Consider the following 20,554-nt stretch of genomic DNA (forward strand, 5'->3'; position numbering starts at 1 on the left):
GCCCTGGGGACCATTATCTCCCCTAAAAAGCCAGTCCTGGCAAACTGCAACTGTGCATTTTGCTGATTTGTTCCATAACCTCTTCTAGAGATACTTCAAGTTGAGCCAGATGAGTTAGCATCTAGAAGTCCAGTATATACGCTAAATAAAAGTTCTGTGTTAGCTGAATTAGACTGCTATTAATCTTGGTCTAAACACAGCTGGAATCAATACTTCAATTCCAAGAGCAGCAAAATAAACAAACAAGAACATGCCTCTAAGACATCAGGGACAACATGGTACAATGTATAACATATAGCATTAATACATAGTACCATGCAGGGCAGCAGTGAGCATTTGATTCACTGATTACTGTGTATTTATTATCTCTCTGCTCCACTACAGTTTTTAGATCAGACCTCTCCCTGTAGAGCTTAGCCTATACCACCCCCTTCTGGCTGCATCCGATCACAATAAAATTCTTGCAGATTGAATTAAAACATCATCTGTTGGTTTTATAACACATGATTTTATGTTAAGTAGAAGAAATAGAATTGGCTTTTTTTTTTTCCTAATGATCACAATTCTTTTCTATTAAAAAAATAAAGGCCCTTTATTGAAGGCAGTGCTCAGTGACACTTACTTTACTTTTATCTCCTCTCTCAGAATTTAATTATTCACAACTTTACAATTCTCCAGAGACTAACAAAGCACATTAAGTAGCTCTGCCTCAGATCAACGAGGAGATTAAATAAAGCACCAATCTGACAGAAGTAAATTGAGGCATAAGCAACTCTTTTGTCTTGTCTGCAGGCAATGAAATTGAATCACGGTGAAGGATTCCTACTTCCAATCAGTCAGCTCTCCCAAAGGACCACTCTTCGCACCTCTACATGCTAGGAGGAAGATTACAGGTCATTATATGGCTTTGAATATTAACCAAGTAAAATATTACTGCTTGCTCTGATGCAATAAATTGGATTATGTTAATACTCACCTCAAGCTGTCCTATCAAAACACAGTAAAAACTAAACGGGCTGTAATCATGTAATCACAGGTATGAACTAATAGCCCATGCAAATTTCATTTGGTGCTCTTAAAACCTGTGTCCTTGCTAATATGCTTAATTATAGTCACCTACAATTCAGCCTACAGACCCCTGGTGGTTTTTTTTTTTTCAGTACAGATGACTGGTTGTGCTTTCAGATAAAAACATCCACGTAAGGTGCAAGGTATGTGGTTACACAACACCTCATGTCTCCCCATTTTTGGGAGCCACCGTAACATGTGAAGCAGACAACTACAGAAGATGAAGTCACAGCCTCGCATGTGAGGGAAGATGGCATTTCAGAGCAGCATCAAAACTCAGCCTCTGCCACAAGCTCCTGTAATGCTGAATGAGTTGGATTCTACTTTCCTAAGTGGCTACTACCCTCACATGTTTTATTTCTGTAACAAATACTCAAAGTTATGAGCATTCACAGTCAAGCAGAGCTGTGCTTTGAAGCCTACTGCAAAAATAATAAGTATTAAAACTCAACTGAGTACTCGACTGAGTGCTCATTTGAGCTGGCCAGGTTCACTGAACCCCCACTCACAGCAGCCTTCACCTGCCACTTCTTATCTGCAGCAGCAACAGGAGAAGTTCTCTTAGCTCACAGACTCCAAGAAGAGAGAACAAAATAGGAAGGGAAAATGAGAAAAAAGAAAAATAAGAGTGTCTGTTCAAGTACAGGACTTGAACCACACCCAGAAAGAATACCTAGAGCCATATTACCAGCAAGGGAGGTATTTGCAACTGTAGGCTTGCTAAGTCTCATCCACTTCGTAACACTGATAAGAAAAGGAACGGCCAGACTAACAGAATGTGTATCTGTTCTGCAGGACAGCCACCATGGTCCTAGGGCACAGAGCCAACTGCAGGGAAGGTGCCCTCACTGCCCACTTCATCGTCCAGGTCCCCGTCATTCAAGCTGGTGGCTCTATGGGAACACACCAGATTCCTCCCTAGCCCTACACCAGTTTTTTTCTAAAGGAATGTGTGGAGGACACATCAATTATTCCCCAATTTCTTTGCTAGTGAAGTCTGAAATTGTACATAAAGATCTGTTTTGCTGAGGTTTTAGAAACTGTCTCTTTAATAAAAAGTTCATAGTTTTGTTAATAATCTTGCTATGTAAACAGTTAAAACAAACACACACAAGGAACCTGCTGTGCTGTGTTTTGCAGCTGTCATCAGTTTCTGAAGAGCAAGACTTTCAGAAGTCAAGAAAATTCAAGTGCTTTTCAGAAGCTGTCCTCTCTCCTTGAAGAAAAGATCTCATTAGAGATGGGATTTTCAGAAGTTTTGCACTCACTTTGAAATTTTGGCTACACATTCAAAAGAGTTCTCAACTTCCTATTTCCCTGCTGTTTTAATTAAATTCAAAGAGGTGTTGGCTTGTTAGCGCCCCTGAAAATATCATTCCCTGATGTTTGAAGAGTTAAAATATTTCAACTAATTGCTGACTTCTGCTGAAGCTACTGTTTCATGGTGCCTTTCTAATCTAGGCCTAGGAGTGCAGGTTAACTTCTCTACTCATCTAACTCAATTTGCTACTGCCAGAATCTCTCAAAGTCACACTCACTTTTTCTCCTCCTAACTTTGTGTCTGTACATTTTAGATACACCATGGTGATAAGCACGGTATAGAGACCCACAGAACTGCTCTAGTACATTGGTGAGTTATGGAGCTTCATACTGGGAGGACAGTGACTTTTACAGAGCCCCTGTTTAGAAGCAGCGAAGTCTGCTGGAGGGATGGTGTCTTCTCAGTGCAGTGGTTTTCAAGAGAGTCCCGAGCACCTACAAAAACTGCTTTCTAAAGGGCATGACGGGTTCCTAAGAGATCAACTCCAGTCATCTGCTAGTTTAAACAGATACCTGGGAGACATTTTGAGATGCAGTTTTCAATGGATTAGGTCAACTGATGTAACCAGAAAAACAAACTTTGAGGCATACAAGTCTCTGAGGCCTGAAAAGCAGCAAACTTCAAGCATTAGTTATCTCTTTGGATACAGTGGCACTTACCGATCAGATTGAGAGAGGAGTTCTCAGCTTTTTCAAAGGCAACTTGACTGTTTCCAAGAACCAAACCAACCTCAATCTGCAAAAGGGAGGGAAACAAATAATTACGTTAAGCTATTAGGCCAACTTCAGATTGCTCCTTAGGTTTTTCCAAGCACATCTCAGAAGGCAAGAAACAGCAGCAAAAGCTCCACTATAAAAGTCATTGGGAAGAATGTGAAACACCAACACCTCCTCTAAAACTAACATCATTGAATGCAGAAGCTCATCAGGTATAATAAACTGGCTTTTTAAAGTTATTTGTTTAGTTCAAAACCAACTATTTTATTTCAGCAAGATCTAGCAAGTAAAGAAGAAAATAAAATCATGTCCTTCCTACAGAAGGCAAAATCAAAACTGGACATATCTGGAAGACAAAAAGGCTCAAGAGAGGATGTTTCCATGAATTAGTACATAAAAACCAAAAGATATTCCTTGTATCTTCCCCAGCTCTGCACTTCAGTGGATGCAACTCTAAGCTCTCAACTACACAAGCACAGTTTAATAACTGAAAGCAATGCTCCTTATCTTCTCTGAGTCAAAAGACACAGCCAGATGAAACAAATGTGCAACTTCTCCAAATGCAAGTAACCTAAATTCCTCCTTATAGCAAGATCTGATCAGTACTTGAATCTCTGCATTCCCTAGGGAATGAACATGAATTCCTGTGAGCCTACCTTCTGCTTTTTGCTTGCTCCAGACTCTCCTTTGAGAATGCTGGGGTCCATAGCTTCCATGTCCTTTACCAATAGGCCGAAAAGTTTGTCATTAAAGCTGAACACAAGCTGTGGAAATAAAAAACAGAAGGGGATTTTAATTCGTTAAAAAGCTAAAAAGGATTTTGACAAGGCTACTAAGATTTGAAGAGAAAGAGGCCTGAAGACTAAGTTTACCACCCAACAAATTCCACTTAGTTTTTACTACGTGGTGTACTGAACATGTCCTTTTCATGTCCCATACTTAAGAGTAACAAATCAAAAGTAGCAGAACATGAAGTCAATTGGAAAAACTCAAGGAAAAATTCTCCTTCCAAGAACACCTTCTCTTTTCCCGCCTTTTCTCCCCAGCTAAATGTTCTATATCATATCTTGACATTTTCTTCTCACTTCAAATATTGGTGCTAGGGAAGGAGAACAATTTAGCTCAAACCTTTTTGATCTTTCACGTTTCAGTTTGACCGGGATACCTCAAAAATAGTGTTAGAGTAATGAGACACAGAATGAGTATTACAAGAAGTAGGGTCCATCCCACAGAAAAACAGGCCGTCTCTGCACAACTCCCTTCCTCCAAGATAACATTTGCAACTGACTTAAGATTCAGACCCTGCAAGTTGTAAACTACTACGAGAGACAGACCTTGACCTGTCCTGAGAATATGGCAAAGCAGAGCCTATTGCAGATGTTCACAGAGGCAGAAGCCCATCTGCTGCAGAGCTGAGAAGGCTCAATTATAGGGACATCAGTTTTCAGAAATTCCTAAGTCAAATGTTTCATACCTATTTTACTACTGGAGTCTGTAGAGTAGCAATAAATGCTACAATAAAATACACTGCACTTGAAAGGTGTTACTGAGAATTAATTAAAACTGGTGTTCATTTTGATCTTATACAGAAGGAAGACAAAAGTTACTTCTCAAAAGATTCCAGGAGCTGCCATGCTTATACCCAACCAGGCCACAACAGAGAGAGAACCCAGCTCTCTCAAACCTTGGGATTTTCCTCACAAAGAAAGATAGATTTCTTTAAATAAGGAAAATGCAGACTTTAAACCACTCTGTTCACGCTCTCAGTGAAAGTCATGATGGTTCAACTTTTCATAAAGAAACCATTCACACAATAAACAATTTCTGCCTATTAGCTATCCTTTGCAGCACAGAGCTAATCCCTAGGCATTCTTCAGTATTTTATATCACTGTAGTACCTGCATGCACATGTCACTTAAGAACATTTTAGCCTTAAAAAACAAAACCCACACCTGCTGGCCTACTGAGAAGGCTTGGCTGTTGAACTGTTGGATGAATTCAGCAGCCATCTTGTCTGTGTCGTAGGGGTTGGAATCAATGTTCTTCTTCTGCAGAAAATCTATCTCAATTGTCATTGTGCCAATACACTGCTTAGCCTTGTCGAAACTGTATAAGGAAACTGTTAAAAAAAAAAAGAGACAGCACATTTCAGAACCACAAGATCCCCCCACAATATATTAAACATACTATAAGTTTGACAACACATGTTCATCCATTCAGAATAAGTACTTAGTAAAATTAAATATATTATTTCTGATAGAGACCCTTATTTCTCTTACATCCATGTTCTACTACAAAGTCAAAAATACAGCAAATGTATCTCCACTGAAAATCCCTGCATTTCTTTAAAAACTCTAATAGTCTCCTTTAAAACAGCTCAAACGCCATACAAGCTTTGGGGGATGAGGACAATGAAAGCAAATTCACACATGCTGTAGTACCACGATAGCTATATCAACATCTAAGGGTTTGGAGGACATGTCTTCAGAAAGCCCAAAAGCAAGCATTAAGAGTAGTCTTGCCCAAAAAAGCAATGACAAGAGGTCATAACTGGTTTTCTGTAGCAACAGATTGACTAGCTCTTCTCCAGATTAGGTAGCAGAAAGTTAGATTACCTGCAAATTCAAGTGCAGTAATATAATCTATCAGGTTTCTACAGCCCAGAATGAAGCATCAGCTATCCTTCATCTCTGACACAGAGGAAGTAGCCCCTACCCCAGAGATGCACTTGGGCCTATCCTAACATGCCCCAAGTTACCTTCAGTAATGCAGAATCAATTGAACGGCCCTTGAAAGGGGGCAGAAAGCAAAGTGGCATGGAAGGTACTTCACAGTCATTGCCAATCGCACCTAATCCACACAGGTATTAAGTTACACCATGTCAAAAACAAGAGGGCACCTACGGCTGTTGCTGCTGGAGGAAAGAGAATAGAAAGGAAAGAGGAGCACGGTCCACAACTTCAGGGATACTGCCTCAGCACAATTGATCAGAAGGACAGGGTCTAACAAAGCAGACAGTCCTAATAATTAACAAACCAGACTGCAGCAAAGGACAGAAGCGGATGTTTCTCCAGAAGACTGAGGAACATTATAGGTTTGCTTTGAATCTAGAGAGGAAAGTCTCATCTGATACAGAAATCACAGCTAAGGATATAGCAGTAGGAGGTGAATAAAGGAAGTGTACTTCACGCATAACCTACTATTTCCTATCAAGCCTCTTGGCAGTAGAATGGCTCCAGAATAAACCTGCAGACTCCTGGGAAGATGTAATGTCAAAACAAGCATCCAGCATGCTATAATACACACTTTGTTCAAGTTCAGAGAATAAAGAGAGCCTGTCTCTTGCTTAAGTTGTTACCAGAAGACACATAGGTCATCACAGCGGGTACATTTAACATCCTTCCTGGTATAAGAATAGGCCACCTAGAAATGAGCTGTCAAAGAAAGATCTTCCAGGAAATAGGGATAAAAATGAAACACTAAACCACTTCCCGAATTGAGGTAGATCTACTATATCAACTAGTTCTTTCAAAAAGGGATATGGCAGCAGGGTTATCACATAAGCCATAGATAACGAAGGAGGGACTTTGGTCCTGCAAGGGCGCAACAGGAGTTCTTACCTTACAGGTCACTTCAGGGCAGTTATTTCCTTTTACTTGCCTAATCTCAGGGCTTTGTCAAACAAAAGCTTCTGGAAAGAATATCAGTCCCTGGATCTGGTCACATCACAGAACTGAGGTGTCAACCGAATACGAGTAGTCCTTACATCAAGGACTGGATGCTGGGGATGTCTGGTACAGAGGAGAACAGTAATGCATCACTGGGGATGCAGTCCAGTAAGCAATATACAACACCAGCTTCAAAAGCCTGTAAGGTCCTAGAAACAGAGAGGCAGGCTGAGAAGGTAGCAGCGACCTCCCGGTGCTGAAAATGCAGCTGAGGCAGCCAGCCCCCAGCCCCAGGTGTGCATCTCCAGCTGTAACACGGGAGCTGATGAAGCTGAACAGCACTGAAGGCAAGACAACCGCGCCCACTCAACGCACTAAACCTTTCCACAAAGGCAAACTGACAAGATTCACTCATCTGGAAAACCTTTATCATATCATCAGGGGCTCAGTGGGACTCAGCTTCACTGTACCGCTAAGCAGTGGACTGCATTTGAAACTGACATTTAAAACATAGTTTTCACATTATTAGGGGAACAAGACAAAAAGAGAGCCCTGGTAAATCACTAGTTTTATGAATACTTCTCCCTACCTGTAGAATAGCTTTACAAATCCTTTATACTCAGCAGGGAGTCATATGACATTTAGTCACTCTGCATAAAATTACTGCACTATTTTTCTTAATACATGATCCCACATACTCGGTAAGTTTATAGCAAGGTCTAGTACAAGTACAATCAAAAATCTGCTCTAACAGCTCTAACAGCTAATCATGCTAATATTAGTGTTTCTTTCCCCAAATAACTTTAGTACTAAAAAGCATTTATCTGTAAGCCAGCTGGCACATGTTACTGATCAGCAACCAAAAAATGGTGAGAAACAAATTAATTTATGGGTCTTCCCCCCTCATTATAGGTTATTCTTCAGTTTAAAAAATACAAAAACCAAAACAAAACAAAAGCAGCCAGCAAAAAGAAATGGCTTCCAAGCAAGACCTGTGAGGCATCTAGTTGTGTAGAGAGGGAAACAGACCCGCTCTAGCTTGTCACTACAAAAAGAGAGCCACAAAGACATCAGACTTCACACTCAAGTACTGATCCATGCCCATGGACTTGGTGAGACCAGAGGAGCTGCGAAAACAAACAGCCAAGAAGCGAGCTTCCCTAACAGTACCTCACATCCACAGCTGTACCACTTCTCAGTCTATGTGGTCCTCACTTTTTCACACAGGACGCAGTTATCAACTCTGCCCACAATCCTCAAATGAGAGGGGAATTCCCTGGAATCACTGTAAACACCTCAAATGGCAAAACAGTGGCCTAACGAACAGTTTGCTCCACGTCAGTGACCGTAAGCCAGCCAACCACTAGAACAGGCTTCATCACAGCAACCTTGTCAAAGAAAAGGATGAGATGGCTGCCCCCAGGAGCACACAGGTAACTCCTGATTGTCAAAAGAACAGACATGATCCTTTACCTTGAAGAACATGAAGACCCTCCTATGACAACAGCTGCTGCCAGGAGTTTGGTCAATACTCCAGAAGCTGCAGGCAGACCAAACAGCAGCACCCATAACTAACAGTGATGCCAATCGCTCATAAACCAGAGGTAACAGTGACAGCATGAATAAATGAAAGACAGAGCGTGCAAGCTGAGAGACGCAAATCAGTCTCCTCTCTGAACATTGGCAAAGGCTTGCCAGGCTCAATTAAGACTTGAAATTGGAATACAAATCTTCAATTTGTACAAACTTGAGATGGCATCCCTTTCCTTTCATTATACTGCAGAATATTCTAGTCAGTTATTGGTGAAAACATCAGTGCTACTCACAAAGCTCATCACTCCAGCTATCCAGAGCACAACTGCTGGCTTTTGGCAGCTCTTAGCACTAAAACTTCCCCATTCTCAATACTCAAACCTAGATGCCAAAAATATCCTCAGCGACAACAGCTGTTTTCTGTTAGCTGCTAAGTGTTCTCCAAAGCCACAACAACAGACTATCCAGGACATGTTAAATGTTCACATCTGCATGTGGACACTGATGTCCCATACAGAGCTATGCTCATATACTAGCAGACGTCTGAAGGTAACAGTCAAAATAGTTCTCCAGGTTTTGAAAATGTTAAGAGACAGAAAGCCTGCAGATACGAGAGCAACTCCCTTTCACTAATGAAGGCCTCACATTACCTGAAGAAGGGCTGAAGATCTGAAATTTTTCAATTCAGTTTCACTTCAGTATGGAAACACGGAATTCAGCTTTTATAAACATACACCATGATCATGCTGCTGTCTGACTTACCATCTATTTCTTGTCCGATGGAAAGTCCAGCCCATTTTCTCTGTAAAAACAAGAAAAAAACTTCAGAAAGCCTGTCCTTCAGTAGAACAAATGCCCACTCAGAGTCAGCACCCTCACTCAGAAAAGCAGGCTCCCCCACGAGATCCTTAAGAAGCAGCAAAAAAAAAAACAGAATGGGATCTTACAAAGACCCCAAAATTAACAGTAAACATGTCAAAAACCTGGAATCATTTCCATTAATAATTCTATTTTCTGACCTCAGGAGGTTGTCCTGTCCAACCTCCTTTATGTTTTTGGTCACCCCACCATCTCGGAGGCAGAAGTTATCGTACTGGATAGGGCTTTTTGTCATTCTTCTCATTTTCTACCGAAGCTCAGGTGCTGATCACACAACAGGTAGTGCAACAGGCAAGAAAGGCTGCTATACACTCCATCATCATTTTAAAAGCTTGCACGTATATACTAGTTGTAAAGGAAATAGTTGTAATGTGCTTTAAGTTATAAAATTACCTAAACCAAAACTTGTTCAGAGAACTAGTAAGAATGGAACTGTTCAAGTCCTTTAGGTACCTTCAAATTCCTCTAAAAAGATTTGTGCAGCACAGAACTGCATGAGAAGTGAGAAATGGTTCAATAATTATGTGACACAAAAATCTATAACCTTTACTATGCCAAAAGTACTGGCTTGATAATTGCAAAAATGGTACTTTTCCAATGGCCCTTGTGCTACAGATTGGCTAGTGTGTATTTACAGTCCACATCTCAGGCTATGCAGTGTTCACAGTCTCTCAAATATCTAAGCCTTAGAGAGGCATGAATCACAGAAATATATAGGTATCATTACACAAGGCTCTGGTAAGATCGCATTTGAAATGCTGTACTTTATGGTCATTTATGTTTGGCTTTTTATCTGGAAGGAACAAGTCTGGGAGAAGGAATACAATGACCTTTTTTAAAAAATGAAAACTTCCCCCTATATTCCCTCCCTCTCAAATATGTTCATGGATCAACCTGTTAGAAATCAAAGCCCAGAGCAGGAAGTCTTATGTGTACTTACTGGTATTCCCAAGAAGGTGAAAACAAATTATGTTTCCATATTTAATCTCAATGCTTCACAGCCTCCACTGTTTACCTGCAAGGCCAGGAAGAATTCTGCCCCTCCCCTTGACACTCCAATTCTTCAGCAAAAGATATCTTAAACTCACCTTCACCTGAAGTACCAGGCACTGGTGAGCACCAGTGCAAGAACGGTGTGCAGGCATGCTGGTAAACACTGGGCTTTGCTTAAACCCTCCAGGTTAAGCCTTTCACCCAATTTCAGGACAGGAAGGAAAGCTGTCCAAGTTCCGCTAGAAAGATTAGTTAGGGTCTTCTGTGTGGCAAGAGATACTGCTCAATTCCTATGTTCATCTGGGTGTTTTCTGCCAAGAATTTTGTCATCACTGCACGCCCCATCATCTTTTGGGCTCTGCAGAATACAAAATTTTTCATGGCTTTTGGTATTTAGGCCTAAGAGTTAAGATTATGACAGAATAAAGGTGGTCAAGAACTTTACGTGCGTAATGAATGCACAACAGATTTTCTTGGAAGTCTTAGAGCCTAAGTGCACATTACATGACCCTCTGAATATGTGAGGTAAACGCACATTTTGTGTAGCGCTAGCTGCAATTATTCAAGGCTTCAGGAAATACCGGAAATTAAATCCTAACACCAGGAATACTCAAATAAAACTTTCCTATACCAGCAGCTGTAACACTTGCTACCATAGTCACTTTTTGGGGGTAAGCAACATACCTCATTCCTTAGCAGAAGAGCTCTCTTGGCTCTACAAATAACTACTGGAATCTACAAAAATCAACCCCAGACCATGAATGCATCTACTTTAACCCTGCAAATATCTTCTACTGATAACTCTTTTTCAGTTTGGGCATCACAAATCATAACTAGACATATGGTTAACATAGCATCCTCTTCACCCACTTGCTGGACAAACCTGAATTTGAACAATACATCAAAAAGCAAAAAAGTTTTGGGGCCTATGCCAAGTCATCTGTTGAAGAAAAAAAATTTGTGTTTGCAGCATAGAGTCTAAATTTCTAGGCCAGTTACTAGCAGGAAAATATGATAGCATTAAATCAGTGACCATGGTTGTTCCAGTTTTACATTATGCGACTCACTGTGTAAGCCAGTTAAAGGCTACAAGATTAATTTTTCTATTTAGAAGTTAATTGTATCAATTATTTATTCTAACCATCATTTAACATGCAATAACTTGACCGAATTAAGAAACAGGAGACAAGCTAAATCTATTTCATGCATCGCATTACACTTTTTATCCAGAAATACTAACAATGACTGAATATAGTCAATGAAACTTCCTGCAGGTCTTTAAAAGAACAACACAGCAAAGAAAACCCTTTAAAGTCAAGGGAAACTAGGGAACAATAAAAATTCACATAGAATAGCAGACGTTGCTTAGGCTTTTCTTTCTGAAATAGTTTGTTTCTGGTGGTTTTTACGTCGTTTCTAGTATTTTTATCCCACCGTGCACTAAAAATAGATCAAAGTAATATAAGCAAGTTTGCTTCAGCTCTAGTAAAAGTCTCCTTGAATTTTTGCTGTCAGAAATCAAATTTGTAGCATACATTTGTGCAGACATCTCCCTCCAGTTAGAATAGTTATCTTCAATCCTGATCTCAAAAGAGATTTTGCTTATTCTATAGGAAAACACTAAGTCAAACCATATAGTACCTGGGGCAAGCTGAACGCGATGCTGCCAGGAACAACTGAGGAATGGGTTCTCAGCGTGAAAATGTATTTGTGGTTGGGAGAAGTCTTCACAATAACATGTCTAGGAGAGAGAACAGTATTTTACTTCGATATATACCCAGGAGGATTTTGCATTGCTCCCAGTGCTGTAAGAATTCAAAAGAAACAAGCCAGCTTATATCTGGTCCTATAAAGGAAAAAAACAAAAGCTTTAGACCTACACCATGATGCAGGCACACAGCAGTCTTTCACAGAAGTCCATCACCTTCATTGAGGCAACGTGATCTCAAAGCCCAACTGAAATACATAGTACTAATAATTATTACTTACATTCCCCCACCAGTAGCCCTTTATTTCAGGAATTGCACTATACAAATGTGAGAGAACCAAACTATAACCACAAAGACCAAGGCTGCTGTATCTAAAAATCAACACTGGTTTCACATCTCAAGCATCTAACACCAAAGCATCAGTATTTTACCCCAATACAAGTAGTATACCCCAGCTGTGATTTCAACAAGAAATAGATGCAAAGCCTACACAAAGATCTTAGTATATTGTTTAGAAGTTTGATCGCAGAAAAAAATGGAAGGAATTTCTGTACAAAAAGTAAAATCACACAGGCTCTGAGGCTGTCCCTCCTGTTTGCTAGTGACCAACAGATGTTGAACTCAGCACTTGAAGACCAAGAACACTGTTATAAAAAACAGAACAATACAAACAGTCAGGAGCAGACACATCAGCAGCAATTGCATGTGCCTGTCTGTCACTCTCAGAAGCTAAGCTGTCAGGAGCAAAGACATTCAAAAGCTGCTTATAGTTATCCTCAGACTATGCCTGATAGCTCTTATCATACGATAAGCAGACTTCTTTTTGGCATATGAAAGCAAAACAAAAGGAAGATGGGATTTTTGTGCACTGGTGGCACAGGCGATGACGGAATCAGGTTCCACTTCATCTTCTTCACAGCCACACATATTTTAACTACCCAAAGGGTATATGAGGTCACCAACTTATGTGACCTGTGGTGTTCCCCTCTCACCCATCATCAGAAGCTAAGGGCTAGATGAACTGTGCTAACAGCCAAGGCCCACACTCCTGGCCATCCTCCCTCCCTGGCAGTGAATGTATTACATGCACATATGCTCTGTATATTTTCATTTGCATATGCACAGTGAATCCAGCACCACCCAAAAGCAGATCTGCTGCACACGTATACATTGGCTACATCGTGTATGCATAACAGCTTCAGCCATATGGGAGGAAAGAACATATGGCCCTTTGAGACTAGAGGAAATCCATGGCCTGCATAGCCAAAAACACTAGACATCACTAGCTTTAGCCCAAACAGATAGGGAAGCTTGCAAAACCTTTCCAGGAACTGCTAGTGCTTGATGGCATAGCAGAGTAAGAAAGCATTTTAAACACATCACACAGTGATACATAGGAGGAGGTAAGTATCACTGTGTCAGGTGGACCAGTGATGTGACTCTTCACTGGTTCTGTCCCTAAATCACCCATGAGCTGCCTAAAACCCCAGCTGTAGGGACACGCACCTTCCTTTTCCATCTCCTCCTGCTCTAGGTGTAAATCCAGAAACCTGTTACAGGTGGTATGGTTCCCTATAAATCTTAGGGAGATTTAGCAAGACATGGGTGCTTCATGGTGATCAGGGAAGGTTTCTGAGGACTGGGAGAAAGCAGATGTCACTCCTATCTTCAAGAAGGGCAAGAAGGAGGATCCAAGGCACTACAGGCTGGTCAGCCTCACCTTAGTCCTTGGGAAAGTGATGGAGCAACTGATCCTGGAAGCCAAACATATTAAAGGACAAGAGAGTGACTGGGAGTAGTCAGCATGGATTTACAAAGAAAAATCAGGCCTGACCAATATGATAGCCTTCTAGGATGAAATGTTGAGCGCTGAGGATGAAGGGAGAGTGGTGGATACTGTTTATCTCAACATACACAATGCTTTCTACACTGCCTCACACAACAATCCTTACAGACAAACTGATGAAATACAGACTAGGTAAGCGGGCAGTGCAGTGGACTGAAAACTGTCTGAACCACTGGGCTCAGAGGGTAGTGATCAGCAGCATGAAGTCCACCTTCAGGCAGTTCACTAGTGGTGTACCTACTCCAGGTGTCCATACTGGGGCTAAAAATAATTAAACTCTTCATTAATGACTGGCATGACGGGAGAGAGTGCGCCCTTAGCCAGTCTGCAGATGACACACCTGCTGATTGTGCTGCCATGCAGAGGGACTTTGACAGGGTGGGCTGACACAAATCCCATCAAGTTCAATAAAGGAAAATGCAAATTCCTCCACCTGGGGAGGAATAATCCCATGTACCACTACAGGTTGGGGGCCAACTGGCTGGAAAGTGGCTTTGCAGAAAAAGACCTGGGATCCTGGTGGACAACGAGTTGAACATGAGCCAGCAACATGCCCCTGCAGCAAAGATGGCCAACAACATCTCTGGCTGCATTAGGAACAGCGTTGCCAGCAGGCCAAGGGAGATGATCCTTCCCAGACTGAATGTTGCTCCAGGGACTGTTTCATTTTAAATTGAGTAGCAGATAAAACAGAGAAGCTGTCCAGGAAGCAGGGACTGCAATGAGGAGGTTTCCAGCACAGAGTGTATCAGCCTCAGTAATTCAAATTAATATCAATATACATCCAACGGGAAAGCAAGGTATTATGTTGCAGAGTGTTAGACAAGCATGCCTGCAGGCAAAATACAAGTTCCAGCTATGATACTGGAATACCTCACCAAGAATACACTTGATGACAAATAACACCCTACTAGAAGCAGCTCATCAGACAGTAAAAGACCCAAGATTAAAGCTTCTTAAGACTGAGATGGATCCCAAGCAATGCACTAAGTTTGGCTCGAAACACAACAGTGACTTCAACATGTATAGATTCAGCATCTCTGCAGGAAGAAACAAACACCGTTGGGTTTCACTTCAAAGAAGCAAAATGCAAGCAAATGGGGATACCCGGTAAAAAAACGGCGGGGGGAGGGGGGGAGGGATACAAAGGATACAAATTAAAATTACTATATAGGAGAACACCATTCACCAAAAACATTTCCAGCAGGCCAGAAAGATAGCAGAGCCTGACAGCAGGCAAATGGATGCCAGGAAGACAAAGAGAGGAAAAAAAAAAAAAAAAAAAGAGGAAAAAAAAAAATCAGCCTTCTGAAAAAAATCTCTAGCCAAATGAGAAGATTAGGAAAGGTCAAATCCTGACAGGTTCTTTGAGAAAAATCTGCTAAAGGCACAGGAACAACCACATTTCTTCTCAAAGACAGCAGGAGCAGGCAGTCTCCAACAGGCTGTAAGCAACCTAAGTATTAAGAATGTTCAAAATAAAGCAATAGCAGGAAAAACTAAATGCATTTTCCTACATTGATGTTCACCAGAAAGGAGCTTGGAGGGCTCATGGAGACCCATGGGGGAAATCTCAACCTTAGTAACAGCTTCTGCTTATAAACGAACAAAAGGAATGATGAGTCACCAAGACCAGATATCTCCCAAGAGCTCCAACAGATGAAACTGCTGCTCTAATTCATGTGTAAAGCCTTGCCTGAACAGATCAGAACCAAAGCAAGGCTGTGATGCCAATTCTTAAGAAGGGCTCCAGACCGGGCCCAGGAAACTGTCGGTTGGTAAGTCTGCTGGCCAGGCCGAGCAAAACAACAGAAACTAGAATAGATAATATTAACCCGTGTGTCCATTAGTTTTTATGTTCGTGAAGAAAGAGCATAGCTTTTTTTAAGGAAGAGGATAACTTCCGTATCTATGCAAAGGTGCCAGTAAGCATCTCAACAATATAGGCAGATATTCCTCTGGTGCATGTTTGGAAACCCCTGTAAATTATTCAGCAAGGCTCCTCAAAGGCTCTTCAGATAACTAAGCTGGCATGAGATAAGAGGGATGGTCTTCCCATGTAAAACACAGGAATAAAAGGTAAGAATAATTAGTCGGTTCTCAACATAAAAAAAATTGCTATTGAGTTTACCTGCCCTGGCTTCCTCCCAGACTGTTATCCCCTTCACTGCCTGGGTGTTCTCAGCACTTGTTTCTCTCTCCAAAATACATTGGGAGTCATCAAGATAGAAGTATGTCACAGGAACTTATCAAACCAACACGGTACTATAATAATGCATTGCATCCCATGAACCCATGCGTCACAAAATGGTGACTCATACTTGTGCAACTTACAGGATGCAGAAAACGAAGCATGAAAAGATCTACAGTAGCATCTTGGGGATAAACCATCTCGCTGATCCAAGGTCAAACTCCCAGCTCTAGACCGTGAGCACCAAATGGAAGTGTTAAAGCAAAGCCTTTTGTGTAACTCTTACCAAAAAATATTCTGTCCACCCAGTCATGGTTAGGATGATACAAACCCAGTCTGCTGACTGCGTGCAACCTACTGCAGCAGATCATAAGGATGGTCTTGCTCAGTATATCTGCAATGCAGCAGAATGACTACATCCTTCAGCAGTAGCTGAGTATCATGATGTTTCTCTGTACTCTAGTCTTACACTTTTCAAAGCGATTTATAGCATCTGCTCACAACCAAACATATGCTGCTTTCTTTATAAGCTCCGATTTCTAGAAATAAGCAGCACTCTCGGGGAGAATCAGTATAGCCAGAATCATGGCCAGCCTGCTTACCAGGCAAGTCTCAGGATATTGTTTCCTGCATGTTTCCATAAATGCGATGAAAGAGGGTTCTCAGAGTGAAAGGAAAGCAGCCAGCTGCTGCAGGTCTGGAAGCTGGGTCTCTCCAGTACATTCATATTTGAGGAAATTAACGTTTTTATAATGCATGAGGTACAATGCTCGGTTTAGGTATTTTTGTAAGTCAATTACTTTGAAAAAAAAAAATCTACTTGCAGAAAAAAACATCATTTGAAGATACCAGGACACTACCCTGTCCAAGCAGATACTTTTGCCTGCTTCTGACTCTAAAAGTTGTGTTCGTTTGGGTTTTTTTTTTTTTTTAGGGGGAGTGTTTTTGTTTTGTTTTGGTATTTTATACTACGGGTGAGGTTGTGAAATCACAGTTCAGTTAATCACTGAAGGGCCAGGACAGCTCTCCAGGGTAGCAGCACAGCAGACTGACAGAACAAAAAGAGGCAAGTCTTAAAACACATCGCTCCTTTGTTCCCCGCAGTTCAGAGCCACTTCTTTCTCCGCCCTTAGCAGAATTCATCTGGGCAGGTATTTTATGTTAAGGCTCCAAGTGTATCATTCAGTATCTTTTTTTAACATTTTTTCCCATTTTTCGAACCCAAGCTCTTCCGCCTTCTGCTGCATGTGATGCTCCCTCTTTCTGCTGAAATTAATTACTTCTATCTACAATACACATGTGGAAATCTTTTAGAGAGCCACTGTACAGTTGCAGCAAAGCAAGGAAACTAATTATTTGAATGGGCTTCTTTTAATACAAAGCCCTTCTGTGTGGGCTGGGCTGAAAAACTAATGTGTTTTCTTCCTTTCTCACAAAAGTAAAATCCAGAGTCAGCTTCTATCAGTCACCACAGAACTGTAATTAAAGAATCCAAATCGTTGTGCCCACACTCAGGTTGTCTTCCCCTTTTGTTCTTGTGCATGAAAACCCCTAGAACAAGAGAGAGTTTCTACTGACTCTGCTCAGTACTCCATGTGAAAGTGAGAAGATGCCCCTAGTAACACAATTAAATGAAATAGCTCAAATATTCCAACTATGTAACAGGAACAACAGCAAAAACAAAACAAAAAAAAAAGATCAAAAAAGGCCTGAAGTTCTTCATTAAAATAGTGATTATCATTAGTTAAGCAGATCCAGTTTTCCAAGCAAGAAATGCTTCAGAGAAAAATTTACCATTTTTTTATGTCTCCAGTTCTGACAAAGAGGCACATTTAAAGTTTTGGCCTCTAAAGATGCAGAAGTTTTGTTAATTAACCTACTGTATTCACCTTCCCAAATCTGAAATTCCATTCCACCTCCATCCAAATTTTGAAAACAATTCCTTTGTGGTTAAAAGTTGAAAGAGCAACAGTGCACACTTACTGCCCAGATGGGAAGTCCTTCTCATTCACCACAGCACAGTTCGTTAATGACAGTTCATCAGTGGGACATCTTGCTGCTTGCATAGACTACAAGAGAGAAAGAGGGAGAGGAAAAAAAAAACTATCAAATAACATTTTATTTTTCTTTTACTAAGCGAAGCCTCAAAACTTCTGCAAATCCATAAAACACAAATAGGTCTCATGAGTATTAAGGTATTCTGAAAGCACAGTCCACTGCCATTGACAAGCTCCTCTCTCTCTTCATGGGTTTCTCCAAACGCTTCTGTTTGGTACAGATGTTTGTACCCAAAAGCTCTGCGTTTTGCGAGTCTAGTATACCTTATATTTTCTTCCATACCTAGGAAAGTTCCTAAAAATTACCTAGGAAAAAGCCTGCAAGGCAAATGCTGTTAACTTGCTAATGAACCCTGGTGTTCATGCAACTTCCCTGAACCCTTGAGGTAGCAAAGCATTCACTGGAAGGCATTTCTTGCCAAGTGACAAGACATTGGGATATTTTGAAAGCTGGTAAGGCAAAGCAGCCAGAGCCAGAGCAGTTCCACTACAACCCTGGGTAACCCCATCTCACATTGCTGTGCTCGGTTAGAGAGACTACATGGGGAAAAGAGGGTAGAATAAAGATGTTACCTTTCTTCTTCCCTCAGTTTACTCTGAAAACTGAAATCTGATCACATCCATTCTGGATATATGTACTTTGACCAATGCGATACAGGGCAGCACCAAAAGTCCGCAGGAAGGTTTAATTCTCAGCCAGTTGCTATCCAGCTCCACAAAATCTCTCTACAAAACTTCTCAAAAGAAACATCACAATGAAAGTAATATTTCCTACTCTAAAGGAAACATCACAGATCAGTAACAAACAGAAGAGAGTTAAGTTAAACAGTCAGTTCCAGCTTATCACTATTAAAAAAATTACTGCAGCAAATTTTGTGGGGGTGACCTCCCCCTTCCTTCTATTTCTAAAGCCAAAGGAGCAATCCCATTTCAAGAGTATCTGTTCAATTTTTTTCCCCTCCACTATTACTCACGAATCAGCAGCTAAAATAACCAAATACTACCACTCTCAGCCCAGGCTGCCCCATCCCATTACAAGGCAGCATACAGCATATAGGGGGAGCGCAGCAGAGGAGTACCGAAGAGAAACCTCAGCCCTTTCCTACATCCCTAGCCCCTTCTGCTTCTGCAGAATTATTCCACAAAACAGTGGTTAAAAGACAAAAATTGGGCTCAAAATGTCTCTAGAAGTGGAGAAAAGGATGGAAAAGGCAAGATATCTCTAACATTAGCTATAGACTGAAAAAAAAAAAAATTTGGAGAAAAGCTAAACTTGACCTCCCAGGATGGTTTTAGAATCAAAGCACAACTATTTTCCTTGTCAGATACAAATTTGCAGGCAGTGCAACATAAACTATGTGTCAGTGTCAACCTATTGCTAAAAGCATATCAGAACGGATTTTCTCTTAAGACACCCTTAAATCCCAGCAAAAAGAGAAGAACTGATCCTAACGTACACATCTAGATAACTTCCCATGAGTTAACATCCTGCTCAACCTTTCCCCCCTACACCTCCAGGCCATTTGAGAAAAGAATCAGAGAAAATTCATCTCCATAGGGACTGAAGCAAGTATGCCCTATAGCTCAAATCAACTTTTTATGTCGTAATGTAATTCTTCTAGAGTACTTGCTATTTAGAAAAGGACTAATTCACTATTTTTACTGAAAAATGCTCAATTGCCCTTGACTTATGTGACAACAGAAAAGGATTCCGTTTTCAACCTTGAAACACATTTATCTACCTGACTCTCAAGTGTAATAAGAGACTCAATTAAAAACGCTTATAATAAAAAAAAATATGGACATCAGTGGACTTCTGAAATACACAACCTGCCTGTTAAGGCTCACCATCTCTGGGCACTTCACACAAAAAAGTATTCACCATTTTATCATTTCTCCTTCCACTTGCAAGGGGACTATTTTGTAAAGGGCATGCCCTGATAAAACGCATTAGGTAGGATATTTCTGGAGAAAACTGAACACAGAGCTCCTGGATTAAGCCTTTTTGCAGCACTAGTCCTCAACTGCATTTTTAATCCTTACTGACAAACTGCTTCCTACATGTTAACAGCAAGCACCCGGCAAAGTTGCCATTCTTCTGCGTTATTCCTGTCCGCATTTGGGAAAGTGCAAGCTTTGCTTTAAGGAAATGCATAAATATAAAGAAACACATTTCAAATCCAGCACCAAGTGCTCTTTTTGCAAGCTCCACAATATGATAAGATTCGTGGCAAAACATCCTTGGGTATCTGACTCGTGAAATAACGTAGCTGCTTCTGCAGCAGTATCAGCACTGACTGTGCTAGCCACCTCATAGCCCAGTGCATTCTCCTTCTGGGGTGTTTGGCAGAAGCCCATTTCTTCCTTGGCAATGACCAACATTTCAGACCGCATCTATAATCTACGCTCTGCTCCCAGCTCTCCAGTATATGCCCTCCTCAAGCTCCAAGACCATTTTGCAGAACTTCGATACATTATCAATATACAGAAGTGTTTTTAACATAATACAGCTCATGCAAGAAAAGGGTGTCACTCAATAGACACAGGTTTTCGTGAGTCTACAAGGAACAATT

At 41.0% G+C, this 20,554-nt stretch overlaps 1 protein-coding gene across 1 annotated transcript in view; it reads right to left on the minus strand.

Annotated features, from left to right (window-relative positions):
- NSF (N-ethylmaleimide-sensitive factor) overlaps nucleotides 1-17,990 on the minus strand; it is a gene marked incomplete at its 3' end in the record, with an annotated part of 40,418 nt that extends 22,428 nt beyond the window's left edge. Inside the window, exons 1-6 of the mRNA XM_009587331.1 lie at nucleotides 17,908-17,990; nucleotides 11,820-11,919; nucleotides 9,069-9,108; nucleotides 5,058-5,224; nucleotides 3,762-3,869; nucleotides 3,049-3,124 (exon numbers count right to left, since the gene is read on the minus strand). Coding sequence (XP_009585626.1) covers nucleotides 3,049-3,124; nucleotides 3,762-3,869; nucleotides 5,058-5,224; nucleotides 9,069-9,108; nucleotides 11,820-11,919; nucleotides 17,908-17,990 — 574 coding nt within the window. The remainder of the gene's footprint in view (nucleotides 1-3,048; nucleotides 3,125-3,761; nucleotides 3,870-5,057; nucleotides 5,225-9,068; nucleotides 9,109-11,819; nucleotides 11,920-17,907) is intronic.
- Nucleotides 17,991-20,554: the final 2,564 nt, after the last annotated feature.

Source organism: Fulmarus glacialis, unplaced genomic scaffold, assembly GCF_000690835.1.
Source record: "Fulmarus glacialis isolate BGI_N327 unplaced genomic scaffold, ASM69083v1 scaffold121, whole genome shotgun sequence".
Lineage (NCBI taxonomy): Eukaryota > Metazoa > Chordata > Aves > Procellariiformes > Procellariidae > Fulmarus > Fulmarus glacialis.